This window comes from Tenrec ecaudatus, chromosome 4 (genome assembly GCF_050624435.1).
Source record: "Tenrec ecaudatus isolate mTenEca1 chromosome 4, mTenEca1.hap1, whole genome shotgun sequence".
Classification (NCBI taxonomy): Eukaryota; Metazoa; Chordata; class Mammalia; order Afrosoricida; family Tenrecidae; genus Tenrec; species Tenrec ecaudatus.
This window is the reverse complement of record NC_134533.1, coordinates 118,121,190-118,143,616: the sequence shown is the minus strand read 5'-3', so window position 1 is coordinate 118,143,616 and position 22,427 is coordinate 118,121,190. Positions and strand designations below refer to the sequence as shown.

Here is a 22,427-nt window from a genome sequence, read left to right as displayed (position 1 = left end):
CCATGATAGGATCGCTGAAGACAAATGGTTGCATAAGCAAATGTGGCGAAGAAAGCTGATGGTGCCCGGCTATCAAAAGAAATAGTGCCTGGGGTCTTAAAGGCTTGAAGATAAACAAGCGGCCATCTAGCTCAGAAGCAAAAAAGCCCACATGGAAGAAGCACACCAGCCAGTGCGATCACGAGGCGCCAAAGGGACCAGGTATAAGGCATCATGCAAAAAAAAAAAAATATGTGTGTGTGTGTATATATATATATATATATATACCACATTGAATGAAGGGGGAAGTGCAGAGTGGAGACCCAAGGCCCAAGTGTCGGCCAATGGAGATCCCCTTATAGAGGGGTTTAGGAGAGGAGATGGGTCAGTTAGGGTGCAAGGTAGTACCGACGAAGAGCACAGCTTTCCCCCAGATCCTGGATGCTTCCTCCCCCCAACTACCATGATCCGAATTCTACCTTGCAGGGCTGGATAGGACAGAGGCTGTACACTGGTACATATGAGGGCTGGAGGTACAGGAAATCCAGGGTGGATGATACCTTCAGGACCAAGGGTGTGAGGGGCGATGCTGGGAGAGTGGAGGGTGAGTGGGCTGGAAAGGGGGAACTGATTACAGGGATCCACATGTGACCTCCTCCCTGGGAGAGGGACGGCAGAGAAGGGGGGGAAGGGAGACTCCAGATAGGGCAAGATATGACAAAATAACGATGTATAAATTACAAAGGGCACATGAGGGAGGGGGGAGCGGGGAGGGAGGGGGAAAAAAAAGACGACCTGTGGAGAGCAAATGCTGTGAGAATGATTGGGGCGGGGAATGTATGGATGTGCTTTATACAATTGATGTATGTATATGTATGGACTGTGATAAGAGTTGTATGAGCCCCTAATAAAACGTTTAAAAAAAATTGGCTAGAGTTTATACACAATCAAGCAGCTCTTTTTCAAAATGCTATAAAACTTACTGAAGGTGACAAAATTTCAGTAATTGAAGTAGCAAATGAAGTTAATAATTTAAAATTTCAGTGTCAAGATCCATTAGAAAATAATTTTCTTGCGTTAACTATGTAATAGTATAAGCCAGCCAGAAGAACAAGGTGCAATAAATTGTGCAGATATCATGAATCATGTTAAAAGTTCTATAGTAACTGCATAGATTATTTAGAAGAGTGGACGGTACATTACAATGATCTTGAACATTTTCATTGGGTTACATTAAAACAAGAACTTAATTGGAATGATGTGCAAAAATCATTCGATCACATTACCCAAAATTTCCCATATAGTAATATTTCTGAAAATGATCTTTTTAATGAGGTATCATTATTTTAAAAATATATTGATAAGGAAAGGTTAAATCTTCGGCATCAGCAAAAATCACAATAGAGAACAAATGGTTAGAGCTATTTCATCATTTTGAAACAAACCATGATCTATACAATAATGCACTAAAAATTTTGGAATATGCACTGTCCTTCCCAGGAACTAATGCTGCAACTGAACACGTTTTTTTCTACAGTAAATGAAGTGTGGACATCAGAAAAATCCCAATTAAGCGTTGAGACTTTGAAAGCCATTTTATGTGTGAAATATAATTTAACAAATTCTTGTGAAAAATTTCACGACCTTTTATTTATATATTTTTTCATGACCCTTTAAACAACGACAGTAATCTAATAAAAAATTCACTCAAATGAGAATTATGCCAAAGAATAATACTGTACATAATTTTAATGTATTATATTTGTAAAGTGTACTTATGTTGAAATTTTAAAAATATTACAATACAATTTTTGCATTTTATGAAAATTTTTGTTGTTCCATATAGACCAAATTTTTAATCAAGAACACCCCGCCCTCCTCCCCTCTCCCCCGTCAGTGGTGTCTGGTCACCTTACTCTAGCTACTTCCTGGCTTCCTTTGAGGACTTGTCTTTCCACAGGGCCATCCATCTCCCTCTGCTTATCTTTGCGCTCCCTGTGGGAACTCCATCCACTCCAGTGGTTTCTTAGCACCATTTACCCAAACCTGGTCCAGGCCTCTTCCCGTGGGACGCCCCCCCCCCCACTCCCACACCCACAAGGCAGTGTACCCTCCTCCCAGGGGTGGTGGGATTCAGCCAGATCCCACCAGTTCAGCAGAGCTATTACCAAACTTTTTGTTGAGCTCGGGAGCCAGGTGGTAAAATGGCACTTGTAACCAGGGTTCTATCTAAGGTGGGTGGAAAGAACACATTTACATTCCTTACTCTTCTCTCTCTTTTTTTAGCAGATAGATTCTTTATGGTCTGACTGTAAAGTCCGATACAAAAGCCCATCGTGGTGGGGAGAAGCAGGGTAGGATGGGGTTCACAGCAGACTCATTCAATTTGGGGTGAGGGGTTCCTTTGGGAGTGGAGTGGGGGTGGTGGTAACAGAAGGGAGGATATTTTATCTGCTGGCGGGGGGCTTCTACATTCCCTGGGTCAGGCAACTGAGGAGGTCGCCGCCCCAAACAGAACCCAAGGCCCGAGGGAGACAGAGGGGCCAGTTTGGCAGCTGATGTGGAAAGTCCCTTCCTGCAGCGCCTAACCGGGCTGAGGTCGGTGGGGGTCAGGGTGGAGGGCCTGAGGACCCCAGCTAGACGGGGAACGTGGAGGGAGTGGTACCGATTGGTGTGGGGCAGGAGCACCTCTGCTCCATACCACCCTCGGGCTGGGGCCCAGGACCCAGTGGCCTCTCTGGAGGCCCCCAGGCTGAGCCCACGTCCTTGTAAGGTCCAGAGCACGATGGCCTAGTAGTGGCCAACCCTGGCGTCCCCGATGGCGCCCAGACATCAAAGACGAACTCGTCAGGGAAGGCCAAGTCACCAAGCTGCTGATCCAGAGCTTGGGCCAGTTCATCCGGGTTCCTTTTGTCCTTGCTTAACTCCACCATGGTGGCCGCCAGTTCTGTGTCCCCATGCCCATGTAACTCTCCAGCAAGTCGTCCACTTTCTCGATCGCTTCTCCTCAAAGGCCGAGGGCCAATCCTCCAAGGTGGCTGGGCCCCGGGATTGAAGCCGCAGGGTTCCTCGGCCAGTGCCTACTGATGGGCTGGAGCCAGGGCGGCCACCCCGCTGAACGCTGGCTGATCATGTCCAAAGCCTTGCTTGCGGCCCTGGGGGAGGTTCAGTGTGAAGGTTCGGCCCCGGGGCAGCTCCTTGAGCCCACCTCGTAGTGCAGGCAGCCTAGCAGGCTGTGCCCGTTGATGGCCTCAATCATGTCGCCCACCCTGATGAGCTGCATGTGGTCCATCACGCTGTCTGCCTTGATATGCTTGATGGAGGCTAGCCAGCCCCATTGTCAGCCTCCTCCGACTTGAACACTTCCACTTCCTTGTGTTGCTCCTTGGCACGGGCGATGATGAAGTCCTCCGGCCCGATCTGTCCCCCAGCGGTTTGTCCATGCCCACTTTGTGGGTGTTGAGGGTGCAGAACATCACCTCGGCTGCCCCAGTCGGAAGGCCTCCGCGGTCAGCCCTCCACGCTGCAGGTGCGGCTGCCCTGGGCCAGCTGGGTGTAGGGGAGTCGAGGTGGGTCCCGCAGGGCTGGGGGAGGGCGGCAGACCCATCTGGGGGCCCCTCCCCGAGCTCCGCCCTGCTCGGCCTCCTCATTTTCCACCAGAGGTGGTGCCTTTTTCCGTTGTCCGAGTCCCAGTGGCATGAACGGCGAGCAGAGTGCGCGGGCCCCAGAGAACAGCGATCCTGAGCAAATCCGTTCCCTTCCCAGGGTCTCTGCTTCCTCATCTCCCCCTCTGCCTCCTTACTCGTTAACCTTCAGCTGCCCACAGCGTATTCTAAGGGCCCAGAGAAGTGTTCATTCCATCGATAGGTATAAAAAAATTAGTACTATGTTCGTAATGTCTATTTATTCATTTCATAAAATTTGTAATGCTTTGGGTGACAGGCTACATTTTTGTTCCCTTGTATTTGTTGCTTTAGCAAGCAGCCACCAGGATAAGTGCCAAGCAGCCAGAGGCTGACACACACACTCTCATTTCCATCCAGCATTGTTTTGTGCTCCACATTTCCATCAGATATTTTGAGTGAATTATGCAATTCCTGAAAGTGTTCAAAGAACTACAAATATTTCCAGAACAACTGCTGCAGGTTCAGCAGAAGCAGAAAGGAGGTTTCCAAAGATGAACATGGTATGTTCAGAGAAGTCGCCCGTTTCTGATATACCAAACACAGTGGCTGTTGTCTAATTGGCCTGCTCTAGAGGACTGGGACCCTACTCATGCAGTGAGAACACGAGTAACAAGTCACACAGCCAGCCCATGAGGCTCGGGGAAAAGTGAGGACGCCAATCAAGAAGTAAAATGGAAATACCCTAACAGTTTTCTTGGGGTTTTTTTGTCCAATATTAATTTTTTTCATTAATATTTTCAAACTCATAGCCACCTAGTTTTGTGTACCTCTTTTATTCTTACTTAAGAGTCAACTGAAATGATTTTTTTAATGATATATATATTTTTAAGTCAACTATATGGACTAATAAACTACCTTCTGGTCTGTAACTTTTTTTATACTTCACAGGGTCATTAGGGCAAAGAACTTGTTGCTAAATGATTTACATCCCGTCACTGACCACAGTCATTGAGGCCTTTCTGATTCACAGCGCCCCTACAGGACAGGGTAGAACTGCCCCTTTAGGGTTCTGAGAACTTTTTACAGGAGCAGCCAGCCCCATCTTTCTCCCATGGAACAAACCTCAGAGTTCGAACCACTCACCTTTGGGTTAGCAGCTCAATGCATAACCCACCTGGGCTCCGAGGCAGTGTGCAGGGCTCTCAAATTCACGTCCCGAATTAACATTTCACTCAGGCTCTTATTCCTCTGTGCTGCTTACTACCCAAACCAGAAACCATCCTGGACTCTTTCTTCCCCCATATGCCCATGGATACACTCTCCTTCCTAAATCTTTGGAATCTCGTTCCTCGCCCTTCTCATTTTGCCTGAATTAGAACAGATCTTTCTGCCCTGGGTAATTCCAACAGCTCTCATGGGTTTGACCTCTCGAGCCTGACCCTACACCTGTTCATGGTCCACAGTACTGCTAGACAGCCTTCCATATCTTAAAAAAACATTTTGTGATTTGGATGAAAGTTTAGAGCAAATGTGTTTCCTGTCCAACAATTTACACACAGTTGTACCGTGCCACTGGCTGCAGTGCCCTCCATGGGACAGCACTCCCCACTTCCTTGGGTTCCCCAATGCCATGTGACCATCTTCCTGCTCCTTCCTGTCTTTTAGACAAACGCTGCTCAGTGGGTCTAGCAGAGTTGACTGTTCTGAGGAATTCGTGCCTCCTAGATATCATTGCCCGTTATTGGGCTGAAAGGCAGTCCTGGGGGTGGACTGGATTCAGTTCTGGCTTTGAAAAGAGTCAGAGGGGCTTTGTCTTGGGGCTCCACCAGTCTCTTAGACCAGCAAGTTTGGTCTTTATTTGAATCAGATTTTACATTTTTCTGCTTCCCTGTCCAGGACTTTTCAGTCCTAATCCAAACACTTCCCAAGAGCCTACACTCCCTCACCCTTCCTGGTAAGGGCTTTGCCCCTCCCCACTTGTGTGGCCACAGCTCCTGCTAACCCTCCCGTTTCACATGGTCCTGTGGTTAGCCTGCTCCGACTCAGCATTATGTTGTCTCTTCCTGCCAGCCCGCCACAGGAAGGATTTCCCTTGTTTTTGGCTTCCTCACTTCCAGACTTACCTCGAAAGTCACCGCCTCACCTGGAGGGAGCTAAGGCCTTGCTTTTAACTTGAGTGGAATAAAGGGTAAGAACCAAACTGTATCTACCTTTCTTGTACAAATTGTATGCGAGATAACCAACTTGTGAATGAGAAGATTTTCCTAAAGGAGTATTGAAGGAAGGATAAACATAGAATCTCACCATTTTGTAACTCTCAATGAATGGGCCCAGGAAACAAGCAACACCAATAAGCAAACCAGTTGAATGCCTAATGATACCATCTACTACACTTGAATTTATTACCCTCCCCAGCCAGTGACCCATTTTGAGAAAATACCGGAGATAAACATATTTGAAGCAGGACTTTGAACCCGTGTGAACTGGTTGTCATGGGTGATACAGCTAAACCAAACCCAAAGTTTTAAGTGAGTGCACCAGAACAGTAACGGAAGGGGGGAACGATGGGTCAAAGCCCGGAATGGAAGAGTAGGCAGCGGTAATGTGAGCCTTTTCAGGCGTCTGCTCCGGGAGGCGTATTATGGCCAGGACAGAGGACAGGGACACAGTCTCAGGTGGCCGGCCGCCATCTTTGAGGCGAGCGGCCAGTTTCCAACTCAGATCAGGAATTCAGTTGCAATGCAGCGCACATGCTCCCGTCTCCTAAGAGGGGACTGATTCAAGCAGCATGGATGTTGCCCCTTGTTCTACCCTCACTGCACACATTCAGCTTCTGCTTAGCCACGACTCACCTGGGGAGAGTCAGTTCAAGGTCCTGGTTAGAAGACACCACAGAGGTTTCACAATAGGATAGAATCTGTACCGCAGTGGTTCTCAACCTTCCTAATGCAGCGACCATTTCATACAGTTCCTCATGTGGTGGTGACATGCCCATATGTGGGCATATCTGCATTGGGGCGGACTGGGCTGGAAACCAACAGAGAATCAGTGTCTCGGTTCCTGACACCATGGGAAATAGGGTCTTGTGGTGGTCCCTGTGAAGGAGTCCTTCGTTCCCCCCAAAGGGGTCGCAACCCACAGGTTGAGAACTGCTCTACAGGAAAGATCCAGTTTCAAAAAGGAGGGGAAAAAGGGGTGGGGTGGGGAGAACCTATAGATTTTAGGTAAGACTGAGAAGCATATCAAGTAAGTGTAATTCATTGGATTTCATTTGGATTCTGCAAAAAAGAAACACGCTTTAAATAGAAATGTAGGAAAATAAGATATTTGGGAAAAATAATTCTTTAGATGTGATTATTGTGGGGTTAACTTCACCCCAAGGACTCAGTCCTTGTCCAAAGTTCCTGAGATGTAACTTCTAGAACTCTGTCCTTTCCCAGGATTAAAATGCCTTCAATGAGTGTTCAGGACCACACCGGTGGGCTGATGGTGTGATTGGCAGGTTTATTGTGGCAACTTGGCCAATAGGAACATGTGGGATCAATAAGGTCAGTTTGGAGGGCAGAGATAAATGGCCCAGCAAGCCTTGCCTCTTTCTTGCTCTCTGGAGATCAGACCAGTGTGCAGCTGCCTTTGCTAGTTCTCTGCCTCAGTTTGTGAGCTACACTGCATGTGGGACAGCCAACCTGTGGATCGTGTCCATTGTGTCCCTAGTTTGAGGTTCCTTTGAGACCTGCTTCACCATGCTGCTGAACTTAGGACTGTTGGAGCCTGTCATCTGGCAGACTATTGGTGACCTGTCCTGCTGCTTGCTGTCTGTGACCAGACTGCCTGCATTGCTCTATGGAAGACTCAGCTGTCTGCTTCCTTGACCTTGGACCCAGCAGCCCTCTTGAGTTGAAGGAATTCCAGTATATTAACTGTTTCATGAAAGTGAATTGAACTGAGCCCTCTGTACTGCTGTGTGGCCTAATTAGCAGTTGTATTCCTTCTCACTGTAAATATCCATTATATATACAATGTGTGTGTGTGTAAATCATAAATGGCCTGGGTTTTTTTCTTTAGAGAACCCTAACACAGGTGGTAACACAAGACCTCTTGGGTAGGGCCTGGCTGAGCCTGAAAGGTTCATCCCATGATATCAGTAAATCTTGGAGGATGGGGTTGAAGGTTGAATCCAGTCAGTGGTACTTACATAGTGAGGTCCATGGGGCTTTTGTGGGTGGGACCCTGCTGCTGTGCCCACAATGAAATCTTTAGACTTCCTGGCCGTCGAGAGCCACGGATACGTGAGGGGGGAAGCGGGGGAAGAGGGGGGGAACACCGTGCTCTGTACCTTTCTAGAACCTGCCGTTACTTTGGGACACTTTGCAGACCTTGCTTGTGGATCTCAATTTGTATTCTCCCCTTCTCCCCGCACCCCTATAAAGTTGTACTCATGAGCTTAGCACTCTTTAGTTGTTTGAGTCAGTCTAGAGAATTCTGAAATACAAGGGCATAGTGGGAGTCCACAGAGAGGAAAGTGGGGCTGGAAACCCTTGAACTTAGGATCCCTCAACAAAGTGTAGCAAGAACTCCCATGGCCGCAGAGCCGAATGCCATGGAGGGAGTCATGCTGACTGACTCCCAACACTGTGCCTGGCGGCTGAGGTCTTGGGTAGATGATGCCCTTTACTGGTGAGGCCTGACCTAGCTCTGGGTGCTCAGGGTCAGATGAAGGGCTGCGTGTACAGCGGGTGTCAGGCTAAAAGTGGATAGAGGGAACAGAGCTGATCCTAAAGTGTGGTGGCAGAAAACTGGGCACTGGTTTCTCCCCATAATTATCACACACACTTATACTCATCTTTTTCGGGGTTGTTAGCAAAAAGGTGTTTCCATTGTAAATCCTTCCCAGCGGGACTTTGACCTAGTTCAGCCTACTGCCAAGAACTTGCATTTCCGTGCCATCTGTAGTGGAGCAAGAGCCGTCTGGGGTTTGAAGCCCAGGTCCCAGGCTGTGTGACTGTCTTATCCCCTTGATGTAGCCTTGGGGTGGCTGGTGGGTTCAAACCACGGACCTCTAGGTTTCACATCCAGGCATGGAACTGGTTACCCGGGCCCCTGCTCCTTTCAGACCTCATCTCATGAGTCCAAGCCCAAAGCCACTGCCCACTCCGGGCAGCCCTCCAGATCCCTCCCGAGGGCTCCTGGCTGGGATCTTTATGGGAGCAGCTGGTAGTTTCAAACCATTCACCTTTCTGCTAGTTGCTCTAGGATTCAGACCCACTGCCATCAAGCTGAAGCCAATTCACAGCAGCTTGCTCTAGGGTTTCCAGGACTGTAAATCTTTAGAAGCAGACAGCCTCATTTCTGTCTTGGGGAGCAACTGGTGGGTTTGAACTGCCAACCACGAGGAGAGCAGCCTGGTGCTTATTCAACAGCACCAGCAGGGCTCCTTCCAGGTCTTGCTGCTGTTAGCTGCACCAGAGGCAGAGTGGAATTCTACCTCTCTGTGTTCTCAGCACGCGCCTTCACCACTGGGAGAGGGCAAGACCTGTGTCCTATCCTCTGTGCGTGGGACGTAGTAGGAGCTTCAAGGACAGGTGAATGAGGCCTGTGCTAGGAGGCAGTGGTGGTGGAGTAACAAACTACCAAGTATCAAGTTATCCTCAAAACATGGGCAACGAGCACAGCTCTAGGATTCTGGGGGCGGCTGAGTTTTTTCCCCTCTGCTCCCTGTGCCGTGCAGGGGCATTCCATTCCCGTGGCTTGAGCTGCCCCTTCCCCTCCAATCCTATCCTCAAAGACCACACACACAAGCATCTGCTGGTGTCTTTAATAAAGCGGCGCTCACCGGGAACCCTGGAGTCAAAAGTCAAAGAGGATATGCACCACATCTACAAGAAAAGGAGAAGAAGCCAAGTAAGTTGGTGCCTGCACCTGCAGTTGCCAGAGTCTGGAAGGTTCTTTGAAGGAACTGCCCCACTTTGGTGGTTTCCCCATCCGCACCCACGCTTGTACAGGTCTCACCTCGGGCAGAGGCACTGCAGTCTCACTGCCACCATGCCCGCACCCTCCCAAACAACAACCCCCAAAACAAACAACAAAGACTTCCCACAGGCAGAAGATGTCCTCCACCGTGTGACCCAGGCGCCCTCCCGGCCTGCTTCCTAGTCCTCTGCCCTGGCCCCACCTGGCTGGCTCATGCACTGCTGGATAAGCCCCAGCCTGGCAGCGTCAAAGGTGTGGGCCTCCTCCTCGAAGCGGCGGCGGCCCTCCTCGGTCAGCCTCCAGAGGCAGGACCGGGGCCGGGCACTGGCCTCACGCTGCCTGCAGCTTGGCACCTTTTCAAAGCTGTCACGAAAGCAGAGGTTGTGACGGACGGTATTCTTCCAACCTTCCGGAGCAGTCCGGAAAAAGGGGAAATGCTGTCTGGGGAGAGGGAGGAAAGGTAAGGGAAAGCACAGGTCCTTTTGGGAATATTCCAATCTCAAGGACAAGACATTCTCAAGCTGCAGAACACCTGAGCCCACTCCCTGCCCCGTTCGCTCCCAGGCTCGATTTCCTTTCTCCCGAGGGCTCAGGGCATTGCCAACAGCCTGACCAGAGCAGACGAAGCCTGTCGGGGAGATGGGATGGGGGTGGGCAGACAGAACAGGATACCACTGTGTGCTCGGGGGCTCTGAGGCCCAAGAGGAGCCATCTTCACAGCCACAGACTCGCTCCTTCTCCCATCTGGAGAGGTGCGAGAGAGAACCTCTTCTCCCTCACAGGCACAGGACCACCAACTCAAGCGCAAAGAATCTCTCCCTGGGTGCCCTGGCCCCCAGAGGTGCAGGGAGCTGTGCCCGGCAGCCCAAACAGGACTCGGGCAAGAACGGGGGTAACTGTTAGCTGGCCCAAGTGATTTTTGTGTTTAAAAGGAGAACTAAGATAATGGAAGGACAATAATCATCTATAACTTATCAAGGGTTCGAAAGGGAGGATGAGTGGGGGAGGTGGAGGGAAGAAATTGGAAGCTGATATCAGGGGCTCAAGTGGGAAGAAAATGTTTTGAAAATGATGATGGTGACATTATGTGCAAATGTGCTTGACACACTGGAGGAATGCCTGGATTGTGATAAGAGATGTAAGATCCCCCAATAAAAGTATTTAATTTAAAGAAAAGAAAATGATGATGGCAACAAACGTACAAATGTGCTTGACACAACATATATATGTATGTATTGTGATAAAAGCTGTATGAGCTCCCAATAAAGTGATTTATTTAAAAGAAAAGATAATGAAGGGTTGGCTTTCTGTTTTTACGCTCTGAAAGGTAGTGAGGGTGGCCATCTTCCTGTCTGTGTGGGCACACATTTAGGGGGCGCTCAGATCCAGTGCCTGGAGGAGACCCAGATGGGGAAACTGAGGCAGTAGCCCAGGGCTTGGGGGCAGGTTGGAAGGCACTGACTCAGGCCCTTGGCTCCTTCCCCCTCCCCACGGGGCCCCTGGCACATACCGAGCAAAATTGTAGATCTGCTGCACGTTGAGGCCACAGTGGGGGCTGTTTCTTAAGGCCAAGGCGATGAGGTGGAAGTAATTGAGTGGGGGCCGGGGCCAGAGCTGCCCCTCCTGGCCATTGGTGTGCTGAAGTCTCCAAGCCTGGAGGGGGGCCCTGGTGTGAGGGGGTGGGAGGGCCACAGAGGAGCTGTCATCCTGGTCCTCGGCCTCCTCTTCTGGGAGCTGGAGGGGCACAAAGCAGGACTGGTCCTGACTCTACTCCGAGGCACCACGGGCAAGAAGGGAAGTGGACAGGGACCACCATCAGAGGTTCCCCTGGCCCCGGGGGCCAGGTGCCCTCTGACCCCACGAGAGCCTGTGTTCTCCCTAGGAAAACAGTTCGAACGTCCTTCGGCTACCCTGCCTACAGCCCATGGCTGGACGGCGCCCCCGGAGTCCATACCTCCTGGGCACTGCGGGAAGAGGCCACTCGCTTCCTCGGGGGAGACTGCTCGCTGGAGGAAGGTGACAGGGACTGCCCCCCTGCAGCCTCTGAGCAGTTGGGTCTGTCTTCATCCTGGAGCCGCAAAGGCCAGAGGAGTGCCAGGTTCCCCCTCCTACTGGGCTCTGGGACCTCCAGCTCTCCAGGGGGGTACACAATATTGGGGTTCACCCACATCCAAAGGTTGGGCTCAAAATTAGGTCCTGTGAAGAGAATGAGGAAGTTCTGTAGGATAGCTCATGGGTTTGGGGCGTCCCTGATACCTGGCTTGGCCAGGTCATGCGAAGACTCACTCCTACTCACCATCTCCATCTGCATTGGGTTTTATGGCCAAAGGTAACGCAGGGGGTTCAACTATCTGCAGTCTGTACCTAATAACTGGTGAAAAGAGAGAGAAGATTAGCATTTCCCTTGGGACCTTGGGGGATTATAAAGAGACTTTTCCCCAGCGTTGTCTCCCCAAAAGACATGCCAAATTTAGGGGCGCTTTGCTAGCATATGGGGGGAGGTCAGGTGCTTAGAGACATCCTCCCTGAAGGCATTCAATTGCCAGACAGGTAGGCCGCCCCCCCACCCTGCTGTTAAGGACAATGGGCTACTTCTTCCTAAAGGCTTGAAAACATTAGTCTGGTCCCTGTAGGTGGGGTTTACACCCTACTGATAATGGCTTCTATGGAGATCCAGAGAACAGATCAACCTGCTCAGTGACATCCAAAGTTAGGCTGCCATCCTGGATCTAGGATCCGCCCTTCTTGTCACATGTGTGCCCCCAATCCCTCCTCTTCCTGTTGCGTGTATATCCCTAGACTGTCCCCCTCTCACTGCTGTATAACCTATAGTGCAACCCCTTCCTGTGACGTATGTCTTTACCTGTGATTAGTGGGCTTGCATGCCCCCAAAGGGATATAGCCTGGTTAGCAATAAAGAGCCCTCTCTGGGCTACTCCCTTGGCCTCTGGTGGGTTCTCCCTCTCCTCTCCCTTCCTCGCTCCGTTGCCCTGGTCCTCCTTCCTTTCCCTCTCTCTGCGTGGACCACCAAGTGAGGCTGAGGTGAGCATGCTACCATGAAATGTGTCTCACTCCATTAGTCCTATCTCTCATGCTATGACTTTACTATAATCTTTACTTATTATCGCTGTACAATTGTGCCTACTGGACCCGTGATGATGTGCTAGGGGCTGGATTTCCCTTGCAGGATGCCAGTTCCTGGTCCTTGACCTCTCTCTGGTAGAGGGAAGTGGGCACTGCCTTGGGAGTTAAGGCACCATAATCTATGGTTTCCCCCTTTCCTCTCTGGCCTTGGCCGTTTCTAGCTCCTCCCTAAAAATCTGCCTAACGCATCACTCGTCTCCATCCCTATGTCATATCCCTGAACAATCTGACATCACCGGCTCGGCACTCCAACTTGCACTCAGGATATCGGAGAGTTTGTTGGGATTGAACTGTGCTCCGTAGGGTTTCCAACGGCGGTTTGTTAGGAAGATCATCAGGCCTTGCTTCAGAAGTGCCTTGAGTGCTTCAGGCCTCCAACATCTCCATTACATTAGCAGCGCATTAACCACTTGCCACCCAGGGACCCTAACAAAGAGAGCGGCCTGGGTGGCAGGTGTTCCCAGCTCTTATTCTTTAGAAGCAGTTCACCAAACTTTTCTTCTGAGGGGCTTTCTCGGTGGCTTTGAACCACCAACCTTCTGGTTACTAGCTGAGCACTTCAGTTTGCCCCACCCAGGGACTCCTCCTAAAGACTCCGGGCTCCCACATCCTTGCCTTTGGCCCAGACTGCTCTGCTCGCCCTAACAGAGCTGCCCACTGGCTGCTCTTACTCGGCTATCCCGCAGGTACCTCGGATGCAACTTTTCTAAAAACTGCATTCCACATTCCACATTCCTTCCCAAACCATACTCTCGCTGTATTCCTTGTCCCAGCAAACAACACCACTATCCAAGTGGTTGTTCAGGCCAGAAACCTAGAAACCCTTTTTTTTTTAGAAGTCAATTAAAAATATACAAATAATTTTATTCAGGGCTCTTACGCAGTTAAAAATGTAATAACAAGGGGAGGGAGGGGGGAAAAAAGAGGACCTGATTGATGCAGAGAGCTTAAGTGGAAAGCAAATGCTTTGAGAGTGATTAGGGCAAAGAATGTATGGATGTGCTTTATACAATTGATGTATGTATATGTGTGGATTGTGATAAGAGTTGTATGAGCCCCTAATAAAATGTTTTAAAAAATGTATAACAATCCATACATCTAAGTGGAGAGCAAATGCCTTGAGAATGATTGGGGCAGGGAATGTACGGATGTGCTTTATACAATTGATGTATGTATATGTATGGATTGTGATAATATACAATTGATGTATGTATATGTATGGATTGTGATAAGAGTTGTATGAGTCCCTAATAAAATGTAAAAAAAGAAAAGAGGAGAAAAAAATGATTAGGGCAAAGACTGTAAAAAAAAAAAAACCAACAATCCATACATCAAATGCATCAAGCACATTTGTACATATGTTGCCATCATCCTTTTCAAAATATTTTCTTTAAGCCCTTGGTATCAGCTCTTTGTCCCCTGCCTCTCCCACCCTCGTGACCCCTTGATAAATTGCTATTATTTTCATATTTTACAGTCTGCTGCTGTCTCCCTTCTCCCATGTTTCTGTTGTTCGTCCCCCTGGGGGGGAGGGGGCTTTATGTTGATCATTGTGATCAGTTTCCCCTAGAAATCATTCTTGCTCTTCTTTCCTTACAGCCGCACCGACTCAACCACAAACCCTGCCATCCTAGTCTGAGACAGACACTTTTACACCGTCTCCGCTCCTTTTCTTCATCATCTTGCGGTTACCTCCATGTGTCACCCTACAATCTGAGGGGTTCCAGTGCTCTTGGGCCACAAGGCCTGGCTGCTCCTCATGCTGCGTCACCCTCCCTGGCTCTCAGCCCCGGAGGCTGGACCTTCCCACAACCTTTCCTCCCAGAAGCACTCTCCTCTTCCGACTTGTCCAATTCATTGCTACTAACCCATTAGGTCTCTATTGAAACATCTCTTTGAAGTTCGCACTCTCTAACCACTGGCCAAAGGCTCCCGGAGCATGCGTTTCATGGCAATGACTTTTCAGGGTCTGTTGTCCCGTCTATCCCGTTCCTTGCCGCATCCTCAGCCCCTGGTACTCGGAGATGCTCAGTCACTGACGAATGCGTGCGCATGTGGTTCAAAGGAAGCGTGCATGCTAAGAGTTCAGTGCCTGGTTGACTCCTTGGGGCTCCAGGGAACTATTTCTAGGCCCCATCATGGGCCTTGAGTGCCGTATTAACCAGATGAATCTGGGTTTCTGTTTGGAAACTGATATGCTTATTAGTGAGTTCAGTAATTACCTATATAAAGGATGCCCATTTCATTGCTAACATTTGACAAAGTGTTTGACAAAGTAGCAAAGTAGTATCATTATAAAGCTAGAAAACAAAACCATCATTATTTATAGAAATAAATGGTTAACAGAGAAATGTACAAAATTGGTACATAAATTATTAGGACTAATGAGTCCAGCAAGTTTCCTAGATGTAAAAGCAACATACTAATCAATATTATCCCTCTATGCCACTATTAACTAGGAAATATAGTTTTTAAAAAAACATACTGTTCACAATAAACTCCCCAAATCCACTGCCATCGAATCAATTCTGACTAATAATGAGCCTAGCGTTTCCCAGACTAAATCCACGGAGCAGTCTCATCTCTCCTGCAATTGTGGCAGTTAGATTTTATGTCAACTTGCACTTGTGTAGGGGTGAGCCCAACCTGTCAATCACTGGTCAGTAGGCCTCCTGGAGGGTGTGGCCTTTTAATAAAGAGGACCCTTCTCTTCTCTCTCTGCCCCTTTGCCTTCTGCTTGCTGAGATTCTGCGCCTGCCTCTAGGTGGGGCCCCCTGTGGGCTCCCTGACCCTGAGAGCTGTTGGCGGTTCCAGCAACTCCGCATCCACGCGACTTTGGATCCACTGGCATCCTGCTTCACTGGCCAGTGGCTATGGAAGTATGAAGAGGGCTCTGGATAGTACTGGACCCCTGGACTGAAGTTGAAGTGGGCTGGGATGCCTTCTTGAGATAAGATGACTTCTTGGTATAAAGCTCTCTCTTATACGTATATGAGTTCACTGGGTTTGCTCCTCCAGACAACCCAGCTTGGCACCCACCTTGCCAGTCAGCAGCCCACTCAGCACCAGGGCACCTTACTGTTCACATTGCCAACAAAAACCCTAAGTATCTAGGAATTAAGGTATCAAAGAATGAACTTCATGTTCGTATGAGAAGAAATCAAATTGCTCAAGGACATAAAAGAAGACCCAAACAGATACAATTCCTATATATTATACATATGCCAATTACCCCAAAATTAACCTATACATTTTATACATCAACTCGATTTCAACTCATAGTGATCCGATAGGACAGGGTAGAACTACTCCTGTGAATTTCTGAGGTTGTAAATCTTTAAGAAAATAGAAAGACTCATTTTTCCCATGCAGAATGGTTGGTGGTTTTGAACTGCTGGCCTTGCAATTAGCAGCTTATTGTACAACTAGTACGCTACCATGGTTCCTATGCAAACATTACCACACATAAATCCTAAAGGGTTCTATGTGGTAAAATCATCATAAGCAAAAAGAGAAAACCTTTAAAAATCAATAAACAATAAACCAGAGAAAATAGTTCAATTCATTCTGTTTCCAGTATAAAGAGAACTCCCAGAAATTAATAAAAGAGCAACACAAACCTGTAAGCTATGAGCAAAAGATACAAATTCACAAGAGGAAGGCATACCTGAATAGCTGACAACGTGCTCCGTCTTACTAGTGATCACTAAAGCACAACAGAAATAATGGAAAAGCCCTTTATCTCGATCAAGTGAAAAAGCATTACTACCAGAGCCTGCGCACTGGTACAGAGCTGGAAAAACGGGGAACCCAGGACAGACGAACCCCTCAGGACCAATATGGAGAGTAGCACTACCAGGAGGGGAAGGGGAAGGTTGGGGAGAACGGGGAACCGATCACAATGATCTACATGTTACCCCTCCCAGGGGAACGGACAACAAAAAAGTGGGTGATGAAGGGAGACATGGGTCAGTGTAAGACATGAAAAAATAATAATTTATAAATTATCAAGGGTTCATGAGGGAGGGTGGGGGAGTGAGGGGGAAATATGAGAAGCTGATACCAAGGGCTCGGTAGAAAGAAAATGTTTTGAGAATGATGATGGCAACATATGTATGTATAAACATGCTTCACACATTATAAATACAAATATCACGTTTGGTAAAGACGAGGGGAAATCGAAGCCCTATTACACTGTAGTTCTGAGTACTAACTGGTGCCCACGGGAAGTGCAGACAAGCCTTCAATCCACTGTGCACCATGGCACTGCCAACTAAGTGTTCGATGCTACCCACAAGATTGGGGGTTCAAAATGGTCTGCGGGAGGAAGATGAGGCGATCTGCCTTGTAAAGACTGACAGCCTCAGACGCTGCATAGGCGCCCGCGCAGTGGCAATGGCCCTGGTGGCAGTGAGTGGGTGGCAGTCATCTACGCCTGAGGGTTTGTGTTGGCGCTTTTGGTGCCGGTCCAGTCCTTCCCCACTCAGCCATCTTCTGCGAGGCTGCATGGACAGTGAAGCAGAGCAAAGATTGGCGCCAGTGGCTGCCGCGAGGTCTCTTACTAGAACACGGTGTTGCCCACTCCTCGGCGTCCTCAATCACCACCACGTAAGAGTCGATTGCTGCAGCCACTGACTCACTTCACCTTGAGTGTCTACTTTCACTGTCTGCTCGGCTGAATACAGTTATAGACCAATCCCCACAGCGACTGCCATCTATTACCTCTGGCCAGCTAGGGAGTTTAGCTCTGGGGTCACTATCACTCTCTCCAACACTCCCCCTGCCTTCCGTCGCATCTATTCCAACAGAGGTTGGTGGGTGCCCCGGGACCAGCGCCTAACCCGTGGCACCGTTCACAATGCTGCCTAGCCTTGCCCTGCGTGCCCCGTGACTGGGCGTGAATCGGTGTTCCCCTGTGAAGCATCAGCTTCCAGCCTTTCTGCTTCCAGTGCCTGCCCATGAAGAGCACTGGCTGGGAACCGAACTGGGCCTACTACACATCAACTCTACCACGGAGCCACAAATAACCTGGCCGAGACAATTCCTTTCCGTATTCTCCTCTGTTCTGTCTTGCCTCCACCCTCACTGAATCCAGTATCTGCTACTTCTCCATACCAGCACTTTATTCACCAGAGAAGTGACCGCTCCTCCTTCCAGCTCGCCTCCACTGTATCTCGTCTCAGATACGGCCAATCCACTGGCCCCTCTACCCTTTCCTGGGTCTCAGCTCCGCCAAGTCCTCTCATCTCTATTTGGAAGCGCAATGCTGGCTGTGACACCTAGTATCTATCTGCACACAAGGAAGTCCAGTCAATGCAACTATTCATCAACTTTACGCAGCAACCACTGACGCAGCTGATGCAGACATGGAACTAGTCCACCAGTGTCTTCCGTCTGGAATTGATCAAGCACGTAATCAACACGCATTGATAATTATTGGTGATTTAAATACGAGAGTTGAAAACAACAAACCAAACCCATTGTCATTGAGGTTTTTGTGACTTGGGGTGGGGTGTGAATTTTTATGGGAGCAGACAGCCTCAGATTTCCCTTACAACATAGCTGGTGGGTTTGAACAGTGGACCTTCTGGGTTAGCTAGCAGCCCACTAGCTGCTCCCACACCGCTCCTGCTGCCTCACCAGGGGCAAGGCTCTCACAGCGCCGGTGTTTCCCTCTGTGTGGTGTTAGGATAATTGTGTGGTCTTTACGAGACCGCATCAGGAACATTAACTTCTTGGGCCCTCTTAGGGGGCAGAGTCAACTTGATGGCACTAAGTTTGCTTTGGTCTCTCTGATGGCCACGAGCTCAGCTTTTTGCTTCTATTTGAAGCAAAATTCCTTGGGGAAAAAAAGGTGCCTGCCTGTACTTGGTCTTCAATCCTTCCTTTGACCCACTCCAGGCAAGCTCCGCCCCTCCCCCCCCGCTCCCCAGTGCCATTCCATTGTTAATGCCGTTACATTGTTAAAGTAGGTGGACCATTCTCAGGCCACAGCACATTGGCTCCCTCACCCCGTCAACATTCTACTCAAGGGTCAGTCCCTCCTTCAAACACTGCCTCACTCTTTCCAGGATACCAGTCTCTTGATTTTGATTCTCAAGAGCTTTTTTCTTTCATCTTTTTTGCTGCTTATCGCTCTTTCTTTCAGCCAGTATATTTACGGAAAAATACATCACCCCCACCCACCCCATCCCCGCCTCACCCCTGGGTCCTTAAGGTTCATGCCTTTAAAAACACCCTCACACTATCGACTCTCAATATTCCACCCTTTCTCCAGCATCCCCACTCCTCTATCCAACTGCCTTCAAACATTGCTACTAGGTTCCCTACAGAAGCCTTGTCTCTGAGGGCGCTCTGGCCATACTTCTTCCCAGACAAACCAATCTGTCCCGAGTGCTCCTTAGAGGCAAGGAGGAGGTGAGGCTTCGTCTCACATACTTTGGACATGTTGTCAGGAGAGAACAGTCCCTGGAGAGGAGGTCATGCTTGACAGAGTGAAGGGGCAGAGAAAGAAGAAAGCCCCCCAACCAGATGGATTGACACAGTGGCCACAAATAAACAAAACCAACGGCTCTGGCATGGGAACAATGGTGAGGATGGGGCAGGGCCTGAGCTTCATCCGCTTGTGCATGGGGTTGCTATGGGTCAGAACTCATTTGGCCCTAACACCACCACCTACAAAATATTTCAGACTCAAAAATGTCCAAAACAGAATTGCTGATCTTCTTCCGTAGCCTGTCCTATCATAAACCTCTTCCATCTCAGTACCTGGTCCAGGTAATACCATCCTTTCACTGTCAGCTAAAAACCTTGGGATCATCCTTCAAACTTTCTAGACACCAGACAGCTAACTCATTAGCAAGCTGGGCTTCTTCTGCCCTGTCACCTGGTCCAGTCTACTCCCCTGGCTGGTCCAGATCTCCCCAGTACTGTGCCAAGGAGTTTTATGGTTTCTCCCTTTGTCTCTGGGCATCTACAACCTATTCTCAACAGAGTGGGCAGAATGAGCTTTTCAGAACATAAAGCATGTAACAGTGGCTGCATAATTTGGAAAGCCCCGTGCAACATGACAATGAGTGTGTGGGGGGGGGAGGGGGGCTTCCTTCTTTCATAACAATAATAATAAATCAAACATTTCAAGAAGGTAACAAGCAGGACAGTAAGCCAAGCAGTACGTGTGTGTGACTGTGTAGGTCACACATGAAGCCAGCATCCTGCTCAAACATTTTCAATCATGCCTTACCTAGCTCCAAAGTCCCTAAAGTGGCACACAAGGTCTTCCTGCTCGCTCCTCCACCTCCTGAGCTTTTTTGGGGTTTTAATTTGGATCCAGCTACACTGGCCTCTCTTGCTCCTCAAACTCCCGGGCAGTACTTTTCTTGAAGACTCTTTTAAAATAAACTGCGTTTGGTAGGGAAAACTTTTTCTCTAACGTCTTGATTTTAACCTTCACTTCTCTGCTCAAATATAAATTCTCAATGAAGTCTCATCTGACCACTCTAATGCTGGAGCTGCCACCCACCCTTTCCTGACAGGCTGAGCTGTATAAAAACAAACAAACCCAACTCACTGCTGCAGAGCCACCCTACAGGGCAGGACAGAACTGCCCCTTGTGGGTTTCTGAGAAGCCACCTCTTTCTCCTGGGGAATGCCTGGTGGTCTCGAACTGCTGGCCTTTTGATTCGCAGCCTGACTCATAACCCACTATGCCACCAGAGTCCCTTGAGCCCTCTAACATACAATATAATCTAGTGACATTGTGGATTGTCCGTCTGCCTGGCTGACTATGTAATATATACATGGAAAGCAGTGCCTAGCAAGTTGTCCCAACCAAACAAACCAAATTCCCGGCCACAGACTTGATTCTGTCTCATAGGGACACTGTACGCACAGTTTATAACTGCTCATTGGGTTTCTGGGACTTTAAACCTCGATGGGCGCAGACAGCCTCATCTTTCCTCCTCACAGTGGCTGGTGGGTTTGAACCACGGACTTTGTGGTTAGCCGCTCAAAGTGTAATCCATCAGGACCAAACTGAAGGAGCTCAAAGAATGCTTCTTGAGTGATGGGCACAGAAGAGGGCTCACCAGCACTTATCAAAACCAAGGCAACCTCACTGCCAGGGAGTTGGTGCCCACTCGTAATGGCCCATAGAGGACAGGGCATAGGCCTTTGTGAGTTTCAGAGGCTGTGGGTTTTTACAGGTGTAGGAAGCCCGGTCTTTCTCCCCTGGAGCGGCTACTGGTTTTGAACTGCGGACCTCGAGGACCACAGCAACCACAACGCCAGTCGCAGGAATCACAGGTGTTAAATGGCTGGCCGGCACTCACTTAGCCAGGAGAAGCGCTCTCAGCAACAACGCTCAGCAGGTGGGGAAGACCGAGGTGCGCCCCCAGCGTCGTTTACATCCATGAGAACCACGAGTAAATTCAAAATAATGCAAAGTACTTTTTAAGGGTTCACGACACCCCACCCCAAGAATCGATTCTGACTGCAGGTAACAGACACAGTAAATGGGTCACGGTGACTCCATGGGCGTGGGAGAGGGGCGGAAGTGAGCAGGGGGGCGGATGGAAAACTGCATGAAGGTCGCCCAGAGGCCCGCCGTGCAGGTGGGACTAATCCACCACCAACGGACGGACAGACGGACGGACGGGGATAGATAGCCGCAACTCTGCAGCGCAGGCCGGGAGAAGGGAAGCCCACGGTGGGCAGCCTTGTGGGCACCGCCGAGGCCGAGCCGCATATTACAGACGGGGTGCGCGTGCGCGCGCGCGCGCGTGTGGGGGGGGGTCCCGCCAAAAACCAAACCGACGAGGCGACTCTTGTAAGGATGCAGAAAAAGAAGTCCGACAGCTTGCACGGCAGCGGGCGCCGCGCGCGGGCGGTTAAAGAGTCCGAGCCTGGAAGGATGGGGTCAAGTCCTAAGCCACCCGGGGGGGCTCCACCGCACGGACCCCACCCACCCCGGCCGAGCACCCTCTCCCGCCCGCGCGCGCGCCGCCCGCCCCGCACTCACGGTTCTGCGCCGTCTGGGCCCGGTGCGTGGTGCTGCAGGCCAGGAAGCACTCGTTCCCCCAGTCCCAGTCCAGCAGCCCTGGGACCTGGCCATGGAGGCTGTCCCAGAAGTCGGTCTTTGCAAACTTGAGGTCCACCGTCGAGGAAAGGAGGGCGAGCCCTGGAGGGGAGCGCGAGGCGGGGAGACGGGGCGGAGCAGCCCGGGACACGCCCTTCAAGCCTGCCCAGGCGCCGCCCCGGGATTAGGCGGGACGCGCTCAGGTGTGCGCGCACGCGGAGGTGGCGGTCGGTCGAGGCCTCTGATGCCCGCGGGCTCAGCGGGGCCCTGGCTAGGCCCAGCACCCCAGCCCCGGTGCTTCCAGCGTGGCGTGCGGGGAACTTGGCGGGCCAGGACGGAGCTTTCCCGGGAATCACTCGCCTCCCTCGACCTTCGGACAAAAGCCGCTTCTCGCCTTTCAAATGCGCCCGGTCCGGGCTATCCTCCTCCATCGCGGAAGCTCCCACGGGTCTGGTGGCTTCTGCCCGCGCCCGGAGAGATAGGTTTGAATAGTGATGTTCGGTTTTGTTGTTGTTTTTTAATTTGCAGAAAAGTCAAGATTACTCGAAAAAATCCCTGTGTACATTTCACCTCGATTCACCAGTTATTAATATTTGATCACATTTGCTCCGCAAATCGTATTAATATGAATA

The 22,427-nt window shown here is 49.9% G+C and overlaps 1 protein-coding gene and 1 pseudogene across 1 annotated transcript; both read right to left on the bottom strand.

The window, feature by feature from the left end:
• Positions 1-2,769: 2,769 nt before the first annotated feature.
• LOC142447078 (PDZ domain-containing protein GIPC1 pseudogene) lies at positions 2,770-3,678 on the bottom strand (annotated as a pseudogene).
• A 5,774-nt stretch (positions 3,679-9,452) lies between these two features.
• On the bottom strand, positions 9,453-22,226 carry FOXR1 (forkhead box R1). Its single transcript, XM_075547838.1, has 7 exons — positions 21,995-22,226; positions 21,739-21,897; positions 11,872-11,946; positions 11,530-11,771; positions 11,086-11,309; positions 9,778-10,016; positions 9,453-9,481 (listed from the first exon to the last, which is right to left on the bottom strand). The coding sequence occupies exons 1-7, from the start codon at positions 22,224-22,226 to the stop codon at positions 9,453-9,455; spliced, it is 1,200 nt and encodes a 399-aa protein (XP_075403953.1).
• Between the last annotated feature and the right edge of the window lie 201 nt (positions 22,227-22,427).